At 49.3% G+C, this 12,172-nt stretch overlaps 1 protein-coding gene across 3 annotated transcripts in view; it reads right to left on the bottom strand.

Annotated features, from left to right (window-relative positions):
- Positions 1-11,919, bottom strand: part of Gab1 (GRB2 associated binding protein 1) — a 111,540-nt gene extending 99,621 nt beyond the window's left edge. Inside the window, exon 1 of one of the 3 annotated variants that reach the window (XM_052166373.1) lies at positions 10,729-11,919. In XM_052166373.1, the coding sequence (XP_052022333.1) occupies positions 10,729-10,800 (72 nt within the window). In that variant the 5' untranslated portion in view covers positions 10,801-11,919. The remainder of the gene's footprint in view (positions 1-10,728) is intronic. The other 2 variants (XM_052166374.1, XM_052166375.1) reach the window with 2 other exon arrangements.
- Positions 11,920-12,172: the final 253 nt, after the last annotated feature.

Below are 12,172 nucleotides of genomic sequence, written 5' to 3'. Positions count from 1 at the left end.
TGGAGCACCAGTGGGGAGGCTGGCCTAGGGACTCAGCTGCTAATTCTTCAATCTGGTAGTCACCTCTGGGCAGAGTCAGAAGTAGCTGGACCACATTTCCCAGGGCACTAGTAACTAACACCAAGTAGCAGGAGGGATGAACTGAGCTGCCTACTGAGTAAATTACCACCACTACTCCAGTCTTGGAGACCTTACAGTAGTAAAACAAGTTAAGAGCAGGGCGATGAGGACTCCAGGAACAGGGACAGACTTACTTTTCTCTGATAAAAACAATTCTACAGCAACAGGTAAGCCAAAGCATTAAATACAACAGAAACCACAACAAAAATAAACCAAGCTATCAAAAAGCCCTAGTGCCACAGAATATATCAGAGAAAACAGGCCTTCTAACCAAAATAACAGTTACCTGGAGAAGTGGTTCGACACCTAAGACCACTCACTGCTCTTCAGGGGTCCCAGGTTCCATTCCCAGCACCTGCGCAGCAGGTGATTCACAGCTAAGGACTGCAGACCCAGTGATCTGACTGCTTCTTCCAGACGCCACTGCTGTGCACGGGGCACATACGTACTGGTAGCACAGACAGGCAGTCCCAGCAAACATCCATCCATGTAAAACTAAATAAATAAATCTAAAGCATTTTTAAAGAAATAAAATTCCATTTATTTGCTTATTTACACAGTGATCTAATGCTAAGATAAATTCAATTTAATCTAGTGTCATGAAAGTAAGTAATAAAGCCTTATTTGCTTTTTGTTATTTCCCCTTTTCTTCAGGTCAGGCCTCTCTCCTAGCAGACAATGGAGCTGCCTTTGTTAGTTTCCATGTGCCCTAAACTCTAGAGAAGACCAGAAGACCCGTCAAGCTGGACTTAAGCTATTTGAGTCAAAGCAAAAGAAAATAAATAAAAAGGGAGGAAGGAAACACACTTAATAGTATAGTTAAAGCAAAGTTTAGTATTTTTCTTCCTTGAAAAAAAGACGTGGGATTTTTAAATTGAAAAGAAATGTTTGGGGCTTTAGCATATTGTTTTAAATTCAAATAACAATGTGGCAATTTGGTCCTCACCTCCCTTTTAGGATGTTGGGTTTTTTGTTTTTGTTTGAAGAATAGACACATGGCTAGGGCAACGAGGAAGTCAAAGCAAGAAGCTAAGACAGAGAGAGAGAAAAGAGGGAAAGAACGTTGAGAGAAAACCGTTAGTAAGTGAGGCATTCTTTCCAGAGCAGAAAAGTGAAAGATAGCTCAGTTTGGAAGAATGACAAACATTTTTGGAAAACATGCCAAGACTAGGGAAGGACACCTTAAGCGGTAGAAAATATTACATTACTCACGTGACCCTTCCGCAGCTCCCCTTTACAGACTGCGCCTTCAGCGCCTCCGCCGTGTGCTGTGCCTACCGTGGCAGAGCTGAGGCAAACCACATGGAAAGTTTTTGTTCCAGATAATGGTGCAGGACGGGACTTGGCGGCTACAAGTTGTAATCAGCAAGCCTCAAGAGCTAAGTAACAGAGATAAGGCCCAAATATGCATTACTAGGCCCTGCCTCTCCTCTCCACAGGCTGCAGGACGGCCAAAGCCCAGGTTACCACGTCACTATGATTCTGGAAAGAACTTTTCAAATAGGGAGATTTTTTTAACCTCCTCTCCAGATGGATAAAAGAATTGTCTAAAATGTAGAGATTCTTCCAGATCGTGCATCCTTGCATTATGTACAGTGCCGTGTGAACGAGTCTGCAATGATCCATCAAAAACCCCTGGCTCCTGAAACGACTTTTCCCAGCAACTCTACAGGCTTAAGCGTTGCCTACAATCCCTGAAAGTTCCTAAACCATCCCGTACACCCCCCCTACCTCACCCTGTACCCCCACCTAGCCCCCTCCCCCCACACCCATTAGTAGGCAAAGAGTCTATGAATGTAACAAATGTGGAAATCCACATCACAATGGACTGCTTTCCCCTCGGTAATCTAAAGAATACTAATTTTATCTGTGCTCTAATCCAAGGGGAGGGAAGAGCCTTGAGAGGGTAAGCTTTCCATACTTAGTGGACACACAGGCGGAGATAAAGGGAGTCACAGAAATGGGACTGCAAGTTCAAATGGCAGCTTCACAGGGAGCTCAGGATGGATGGAGACCCCGCCATGCTAATGCCAGGAATGTGAATGAGAGGCCCCCCAACGCCCACCTACAGAAGAGCTTTCAAGCGAGCCCAGGGCGTTATCCTCGCCCTCCAACACTGGCTGGCCCTCACAGCTGGGCTAAGATGGCCTCCAGCGTCCAAGTCCAGGCGCTAGCAGCTCAGAAGCAGATGAATCAAAGGCTCCTTTATCCTCCTTCCCACACGGACATGCACCCTCTCTGTTGTAAACTGAAGGCTTGCCAGAATGAATTACTTAGCTCAAAACAGACATAAAGAAATCTTAAGTAACGCAGGTCCCTTGGAATTTTAATAAGCCCAGGTGACCGCACAGGTTGCTGTGTTTCTGTCTTCTTGGTTGCAGAAAACACACTGTGGCTAGGTGCCCATGAGAACCTTATTAAGTCATAGCAGAAACAAAAACTTTGCCAATGAGAAGTTACAGCTGCCATCCAAACTCCAGGCATGACGCTCCAGCATTCTGAGGCATTGCTTGTTGCTGCTAAGAACTCTTTGTTCATCCAAAACCTTCCTTCCCTTAGGATTTTGTTAACACAGAGTCCTGCACCTCAGTTCTTTCTGAAACAGCTTGAAATCCTGGTGGGAAGTTTTCTGGGGTCATCCTCTTCCCTCCCTGCTCTCGGTCTGAACTCTTAGGCAACTACAACCTGTAGCCCTCATTTGACAACTAATCACAGAGATCACCACAGCCAATCTCTGAGGAAAGCCGTCTAAATGTTTGTGCAGCTATAGCTCACTGCTTTTCACAAATCAGAAACTCCTCACAGGCAGGGAGTGGACAGGTGCCTGCCTCCACTGCATTCCACACAAGGCCCAGGACCAAAGCTCCTGAAATACCTGTTTATTTACTCAGCCAGCAGATAAGCTATGGAACCTTCCAGCCTGAGCCAGGTCCTGCTTGTAGGTGCGCCCAGCACCCGAACGCTGAAGCCAGCTGTGCATCTGTGTTCTCCTGCAGTGAGAGGAACACTGGGGAGCCCACAGAATCCCTGCCTCGTTCACTCAACTACCAGAGATGAGCAGCAGCGCCTGCCTAGCCAGTGAGTAGCTCTCTGCCCTCTGATGCTCCCTGCACCCGGCTCCCTACCCCGTTGGAGCTGTTGGAGCTCTACTGCCCTCCTGTCCCCTCCCCTCCAGATAAGGAAACAAGATCAGACCAGTCAAGGATCAGGTGGGAGGCCAGAGGCCCAGCCCGACCCTCAGCCTGAGTTTCCTCCCACAGCAGGCAGAATGTCCACTGAAACCCTTAGTGCCTTCATCCTTCTCTATTCTGAGACGAGGTCTTGCTCTGTGGTCTCAAACTCAGACCTTCTGCCTCTACCTCCCACCTGCTAAGACTACAAGTCTGAGCCACAGTACCCTGCTCATAAGTAATTTAAAAAAAAATGGTAAACTTCAATATATGTAGCTACGGTGACCTTGAACCTTGACCCAGATCCTTCTGCCTCCACCTCCCAAAGACAGGGATTCCCGGTGTTCTCCACCATGCCCAGTTGTGCGCAGTGCTGAGGACTGACCCTGAGCATCTTCTGTCATGCTAGGCACTCAGCAACCAAGCCTCATCCCCCATCCCTAGACCAAAGGTGAAAGTGATGGTCATTTTGTTTTTTGTATTTTTCGGTTTTTTTCGAGACAGGGTTTCTCTGTATAGCCCTGGCTGTCCTGGAACTCACTCTTGTAGACCAGGCTGGCCTCGAACTCAGAAATCCACCTGCCTCTGCCTCCCAGAGTGCTGGGATTACAGGCGTGTGCCACCACGCCCGGCAGTCATTTTTTTAAACCAGCAGAATTCTTTTTTGTTGTTGTTTTTTTGGTTTTGTTTTCTTTTGTTTTGTTTTTCTGAGACAGGGTTCCTCTGTGTAGCCCTGGCTGTCCTGGAACTCACTCTCTAGACCAGGCTGGCCTCGAACTCAGAAATGCATTTGCCTCTGCCTCCCAAGTGCTGGAAATAAAGGCGTGCGCCACCACCACTGCCCGCCTAACCAGCAGAATTCTAAATCTGTAATCCTGACAGATGCCAAGGTGAGTTAGAACTTCTATGCCTACCTTAAAGAACAGGGTGTCTAAATGCCAGCAGTTCCTCTTCAAGTGGGCTGGCCAAGCCAGAACCTAAGCTGTGAGAAAGAGAGCACCCGATGGCCTCTGGCTCTACTATGGCCCATCTACAGGGCGAGTGAACAGCTCTGATGTCGGTGCCGCTTATCATTGCCATGTTGATACTGGACGAACCATAAAACCAAGAAAAGTGGCACATGAATTCTCCAAGCAATCTCTTGTTCCCAGAAAGGCATGAACGTCCGCCCTCCACTTCACTGACCTACCCCTCCTCTTATTTATTTAACCTGTATCCATAACTTTCCCAACCCCAAGAGTTTAATTAAAAGTTGAAAAGCTTCTAATCCCCTTCCCACTTCCATCTTTGGCAAGGCTGAGTGAGCGCCTGTTTTGGGTTCTACAAGTTTAGAAAGAAAAGGGTACAGTTTGGGGGTTAGAAAGTGGGAACAAAACTACCATCCAAAATGAGTAACTTCCAAACAGGAATTCTCAATCCCCAAAAGGCAACAACTGTATTTAGGGATTCAGCAAGCTTAACTGGAAAACGTTATACAACTTACCATTCTGCCCAGGCACAACAAAAGAATTAACTATCATTAACTAAGTAGGAAGGCTTAATGTAATTGCTAGTTAAAGACCTGTGTTAACAGACAATGGTCCTGCCGCACTTGGAATGGTGGAATGGAGACAGCCAGAATCTGAGGTGAGTGTTCACTAAAATGTCCTTCACCAGGCGGGGCAGCTGGAGGATCTCAGTGTGAAAAAGGCCAGGAGAACGAGTGAGCAAGCGGGGCCATGGGCTTCAAGATTAGCACACGCCCGCCACCGCCGCTGCCCGCCCGCCCGGGTTATCCTTGAGCCAAAGGGATGCTGCCAAGGCTCCCCTCCACCGTGTCAGATGGCAGGTGCCCACCCAGTGCGAGACTCCTCTCCCACACTAGAGCCATACTCCCGAAGTCCACACAAAAACTGTTGTGTTAATCGACATCTGCAGCATACAGAGCTCAAGCTGGGTGACAGATTATCCACCCAAGAACGGGCTGAGGCCTTGCTCCAGGGCTGTCTGCTGTGAGGCCACCCTGCTCTGGCTTCCCAGGCAGGTTCTTCTCCGGAGGGAGAAGGAACACCTGCTCCTCAGGACACCTGCCCCGAGCTGACGGGCTGTGTGAAGGAGCCTCACTGGGCGTCAGGCAGGCGGGCGGGCCACATGGAAACGCCCCCTGTGGAGCAACAGTAAGGGCCAGCTGGATTGAAGGCAAGCCTTTATTTATCCATTTATATTGATTCCTGTGAAAATTTCAAATCCCGATGGTTAAGTCCACCATCGCTTTAAAAAAAAAAAAAAAAAAAAAACCCTTCCATTGGATTTGTCCTTTGATGTTTTCCTGTATGTGTCATGTGCATTCCCGATATTATAACCCCCGCCATTACTTTCTAAGTAAGGAAAATATGCCAAAATGCGTATTTTATAAATCATCAGGAGAGATGTTCAATGACTGACGACCCAAAGATAAAATGTTTAAGGAGATGAGAAGCCGAACTACCCTGGCCATTATGTTACACTTGGCACACACGTGCTGAATCACCACACTGTCCCCCAACTGCACTGGTCGTTACATTACACTTGGCACACGTGTGCTGAATCACCACACTGTCCCCCCAGGAGCTTAGACAGCACTGAAGACAATTTTTTAGATGTTGCCTTGACAAGCCTCAAGTCTACTAGTAAGAATGATCTTAGTAATTTAATTGTGTGTGTGTGTGTGTGTGTGTGTGGTCTTTGTGCTATGGAGCTTGGGTTGAGGCCAGAGGACAACTTTCAAGAGGCAATTCTCTCCTTGCAAGGGTCAAACTGAGGTCATTAGGTGTTCTCTTACTGAGAGCCCATCTCCCTCAGCCAAGATTGGGCTTGAACTTTGGATCTTCCTGCTTCTACCACCTAAGTGCTGGGATCACAGGCCTGAGGCAGTGTGATTGGCTCAGAAGTGCTGGATCACAAACAGGGCTTCCTGTATCCCAGGCAAGGCCAGTCTCCATCCCCAGCCCTGCAAATTTAAAGTTTAATAAATCTGAACTGAGCAGAGTACAGGATAGTAGTTCCCTCAACTCTAAGGCCATGGTCACTAAGCACTGCAGGTCACTCAGCAGAACTGAAAGTGTGAGAATGTTCACCCCACTGTGGGAAACCTCAGCAACGCTGCTGGAGCACGGTGAGCACTGCCGGAGCAAGGTGAGTGGGAAAAGCTCTTACCCTTCTGCATGGGAAAGACCAGAAAGAAGTGACTCTGAGACTCGGGAGTCTCTTCCTTTACCTCCTGCTGCTTTCTCTGAGAGACAGTTCCTCTATCAGATGAGCACAAGGACAAGGAAGAACACAAGGCTGTGACAGTGACAGACAGCAGGCACAGCGGACACAGAAGTCGGGGCTGTGCAGAACTTATCAGGGGCCACAGTTGAGATAGTTTACAGATGAAATCAATACCTTTTTGCATGTGCATATGATGTGTTCGTCTGTAGGTGTCTGGACACACACATGTGCAGGAGCATATGTATTATGTGCGCAGGCCCACTGATGACATCAGATGTCTTTCTCATTGGCTATTTCATTTATTGGAAGAACTCTCTTCAGTGTAGGAGTTTGCTAATCTAACTGTCCAGATGGCCTCCAAAAATGCAAAATTCACTACAGCTGGAATTCTAGGCTGCCACCATACCTGCCTTGGTTTTCACATGAGTTCTGGGGGACAGAACTCAAGTTCTCACATTCTCAAACATGAGACAAAACGATTTATTCATTAAGCCATCTCCCTGACCCGAAAACTTGTTTTTTGTTTGGTTGTGTGTGTGTGTGTGTGTGTGTATCTCTCACTTATAAACTTTAAAAATCATTTGGACCACTCTACAAATACTGCCAACAAATACGGAGACAAAAGTCAAAGTCCCACAGGCAACATTTCCAGCAGAACCCTGATACTCAAACTCCCTGAAGTCTCATTTAATAATTAGAGTGCAAGCATCCAAGATAAGTGTTTCATGGTGAATATGCTCATTAAAACCATTACCAGGCCAGAAAGATGGCCCAGAGGGTTAAGGCACTAGCCCCTACTTTTGGCAACCACAGTTTGATACTCACGCATGACCCACAGACTCAGAGCACAAGTTGTCTGCTGATCTCCATGGCATAGAAGGGAATTCTCTCTCTCCCTCTCCCTCTCCCTCTCTCTCTCTCCTCTCGTCTCATCTCTCTCTCATGCACACATAAAAAAAAAAACATGTGCATATGAAAGAAAGAAAAGGAAGGAAGGAAGGAAAAAATGAAGGAAGAAAGATAGGAGGACATTTTAAATTATTGCCAGGCATGGTGGTAGCATATGTCTTATCCCAGCACATGGCAGGCAGAAGCAGACAGATCTCTGTGAGTTCCAGGCCAGCCATGACTACACAGTGAGATCCTATCAGAAAAAAAGAAGAAAGAAAGAAAGAAAGAAAAACCCTGTCAAGGATGTGAAAGATAGCTTAGTTGCAGAACATTTAGAACTATGTGTGAGGCCTTGGGCTCAAGGTCTTGGGCTCTCCCTCAATAGATACATAAAAATTTGAAAAATAAAAACCATTGTCAATCATTCTTTGGCCTATTTTGCAGGATTCTTTTCACCAAAAAGAAAAAAAAAAGGAAAAGAATAGAAAAATGCATGTATCCATGCCTTTAACAAAAAACAAAACTGGAGTGATAACCAAGCCAAAGGTTCAATACTCTGAGGATGTCAAATCTGGGACTAATCCTGACAGACACTTAGCAGTCCTCAGTCATCCTCTTGGCTATCACCTATCACTACCAACTGGGCCATCCTCACCTACTCCACTAAGGTGTAAAGAAATACTAGTCAGCTGGAGACAAGGCTCACGTGATCACATGATTGCATGGATCACGTGATCACACGAAATGCTTCCCATAGAAGCACAGGAAACTCAGTCCAACCCCAGCTCCCTGGTAACAAGCCAGGCATGCTGCTGCACTTTATAATCCCAACACTGGTGAGGCAGAGACAGGGGGATGCCTGATTTCACCACCCAGCCCACCAACTCTAATCTATAAGCCCCAGATCCCAGTGAGACCCTTGAAGAAAAGCAAGGTGGATACTCCACCGGACTGACATATCTAAGCTTGGCCTCTGACCACCACAAACGCACTTGTGCATACATGCCTGCATGCACACTCAGGAGCACACACACACACACACACACACACACAGAGAGAGAGAGAGAGAGAGAGAGAGAAACCACTAGTTTTCTACCAAGCAAGAAAACTCCCTTGGCTTCCCCCACATCCTGCTTACTGAAACACAATTTAGGGACTGAGTTTTCTCCTGAAGGTAGCTATAAAAATCAACACCACTCAATGTAGACATGCAGATAAAAACCACTTTGCATTCTGGCTGACTTTCTCTGTACTTACTTTATGACTTTGTTGTTTCCCAAACTTTAAAAGCTACTTAGGAGCAAAGGCTGGGGCACTGTGTGTCTGACTGGTTCATCTTCCTTGAGATCTCATCTGATTCACAGAAAGTATAGACTGAAAGGACTTTGACTTAATCTGAGCTTCACATTCCACAAACCCCTCCTGAATTCGTACACTCTTCCCTGATTCAGAAGCAAACAGGGTCTGGCATGATTGGGACTTGAGTGGGAGAAAATTGCCATGGTCATATAACCATACATGTAAGTACTCATATATATTCTCACACAGTCTATTTCTACACATGTATTTATTATGACTTTTATAAATAATCAACTGTACTTTGTTTTTGTGTTTGTGTTTTTTGTTTTTGAGACACAGTGCTAGCTAGCCTGGAATTTGCTATGGAGACCAGTCTGGCAACGGAGCCTCCCATTTCTGTCTCTAGAGTGCTGGGTGGTATGGGCATATCACACCACCATATTTGTCCCTCATTAATTGTCCATTTTCCTTCCCGCAGGGCTTTTTTCCTCACCTCATGGCTGGCACAGTACAGAACTCAGTCTGTCTGCTGCGCCATAGACTAACGTGAGAGAATGATCTGCATTATCAGCAAACACATTGTACTTTAGTTTCCCCAAGAGTCCTAAAAAATGTCTTTCCTAAATAGTGCCCTATCTCTATCTCCTCACTCCTCATCTTGTCACACACAATCATCTCTTTAGAACCAATTCTGAAGATGCCACTCCAAATTTCTGGAATCAAGTTGCCATCTTTACCAAGAAATCCAGGCAACCCATGACAGATGGAGAGACATCTTTGGGTACCTCTGACAAATTGTCAAATCACATCTTTCAATGAAATTACTTGACTGTAATAAATTATACCAGAAGATAAGCCAGAAACTCGATGGTGAGCTCTGTGAAAATAAATATTGCTTGGTTTCAAGCAAGCAAGCAAGGGAGTAACCAGAAGATTCTCAGTGTAGACTCCCCTCCACCAGAAACAGGTTTCATCAAAACAGGTAGTAAACCCTACGTAAGTGGGTATGCGTTTTGCTTTTAAAACACATTTTACCCTAAAAATATTTGCTTCAAATACTGGAACAAAGTGTCATTTCTTTCCTGGCAGGGGGATTCACATCGTAAAATTAGCCGATTAGAAGGAAGACTTAGGACCCCAGACTCCTGATGAGGAGACAGAGTTCCACTCAATTATTATAGGTTCCTTCAAGATATAGTTTTCCTAACTGTGAACATAGTCAACTCGCAATCAGCATCTTGAATCAATTACGCAAATACCAGTTCAGCCTTTCTGGTGCCTGGGAAAAGAAACGCCAACACCAAGAAATCCCTGTTGGATTCAGCTGTCCCCTCCTGCGGGGCTTGACAGCGCATCTAAGACCGAACAAACACCAGCCACCAGGCTCCCCCCAGCGCCCTCCTATCGTATCAAACCGTCAGGGTTCTCCGGCCAAAATCCCGTGTCCCTCAAAGCAAAACCACGAAAATGTGAACCAACCACGCAGACGGCAGGTCTCATAAGAACTTTCCACCCTTTCCCTTGAGCGAATATTTTGAGACGTTTGCCTATATTATCCACCTCTAGCGTCCACGGTCCACTTCCCTCCACCTCCTGGAGGCGCAAAGGAGAGCGGGCGCGGACCCAATCGCGTACCCCTGAGTACTACTACCTCTGAGGTTTCTCGGTGAGGGGAGATTTAACAGCTTCACGATACAGATAAAGGAAGACTCTTTCTCCCCTTGTCACTCCACCCTTGCTAAATGGAATTAACAACAACCGAAGTATGCAGCCAGCTTTGAGCTGGAAAACTGGGCTCCTCTAACAGGCGACGAGGCCTGCAAGAGAGGCGGTCTGCAATATGGAGGGAGAAAGTTTGGCCGCCGAGTGGACGTCACGGTGGGCTGTGGACCGCACCCGGTCCGGAGCCCGCCGGCCGAGAGAGGGATCGAGGAAGAGGAGGGCGGGATTCATGGAAGAGCCAACCGGGCGCGCGGACTGCTGCGGCGCGGCCGACTGTGCCCTGACCTGTACTTACATAACGCTTTAACTTCTTCTCCGGGGGGGACTTGCGGAGCCATCCCGAGCAAACCACTTCGCCGCCGCTCATGGTGCACGCCGTGAGGGCTAGAGGACGAGGCACCGAAGGGGTCGGTGGACACAGTGGACGCTGTCTGGGCACGGCGGGCAAACGCTGCCTACAGGACGTCTCAGATTCCCCCGACGGGGCGGCCCGGCTCCCCGAGCCCTATGTCGGCGATCGAATCTGTCCCGCAGATCCGCGGACTGAAGAGGAACTCAATCGGGAACCGCGAGGACCAGGCTCGTCGGCCTTCTTTCAGTGCGCCCTCCTGGCCGCCAGGCGCGCCGTCCCGCCGCCTAGGCAGCGGTCGGGCTCGGCTGGGACTCTGCCCGGACAGGGATCCGGGAGCTAGAAGCCCTGCGCTCCGCCCCTTGGGGACGGGACCTCCTGCGGGCGCTCCCCGCTGCGGACCCCACGCAGCACGAGCACACACAAAGCCCGCGCGCGGTGTCCGCTCCGCTCAGCGCGCTGGCGCTTTCACACTGAGAGGGGCTCGGTCTTCTCCTTCCCTCTGCTCGGAAAGGGGTGCCTGGGAAGGCGTGCGGCGTCCGGGTGGCAACCGGCACAGGGGCAGGTCCCGATCTGCCTAGGGAGTTCTTGGACCAGCGGCGAGGCTCCGGGCGTCGCCTGGCCGGGCGTCGGGGAGGTCGCGGGTCCGCGGCGGGAGGGTGGGTCTGCGCTCCAGCCTCTTATGAGGGCGGGGATCGGCGAAGGGACGAGGCGCGGGGCGGCTCTGCTCCGGGGAGGGACCCCTGTGTCCCGTCCCCTGCGCTCCTCCCCCACCCCGGGGGCGCGCGGCGGGTTCAGGGAGGCGCGGCCCGGGCCTCGGCCCTCCTCCTTCTAGCCTTTCTGCCTCCCCTTCCCACGATCGGTCGCCTCTAGCTTCTGCCCAGACTTTCTCTGAAACTCCTCCGGAGCGCTTCCAGCCAAAACAACAAGGGCTGGGGAGGCGGGGCCGGCGCTGGGAGGGAGGGAGATGGCAGAGGCACCCTGGGATCTGTAGTCAGCAGGCACGCTGGGGTCCTCGCCGCCCCGCCGCCCCGGGCCCGCGCGCTGTGGAAGGCGACGGTCTCCGGGAACGTAGCGCCACCCCAGTGTGAGCGCGGGAGTGCCGGCACGGTCGTCTGCTCCGACTGAGTTTGCCATCTTGACAACACCCGGAGTCAGGAGTTTGTACTCGGCTGAGTCCTCGCGATCCAGAGTTTCGGAAGGTTTTCCCTACTTGACAGCCTGTAAAGATAACCCAGCCAGGAAGGAGAAGTCACTCGTGCGGGTCCTTGTTGCTCGAGACTGAAGCACTGCGTCCCCCGGACCAGGAGCGCGCCAGGACCCTCACTGTGCACCCAGAGACCAAGGGGGACCTTCTGGATGCCTAGGGCCTGACCCGGGAGCGGTTCTG

Source organism: Apodemus sylvaticus, chromosome 21 (assembly GCF_947179515.1).
Source record: "Apodemus sylvaticus chromosome 21, mApoSyl1.1, whole genome shotgun sequence".
In the NCBI taxonomy this organism is placed as follows: Eukaryota; Metazoa; Chordata; class Mammalia; order Rodentia; family Muridae; genus Apodemus; species Apodemus sylvaticus.
The sequence above is the reverse complement of the archived record's forward strand: the minus strand, read 5'-3'. Positions and strand labels throughout refer to the sequence as shown.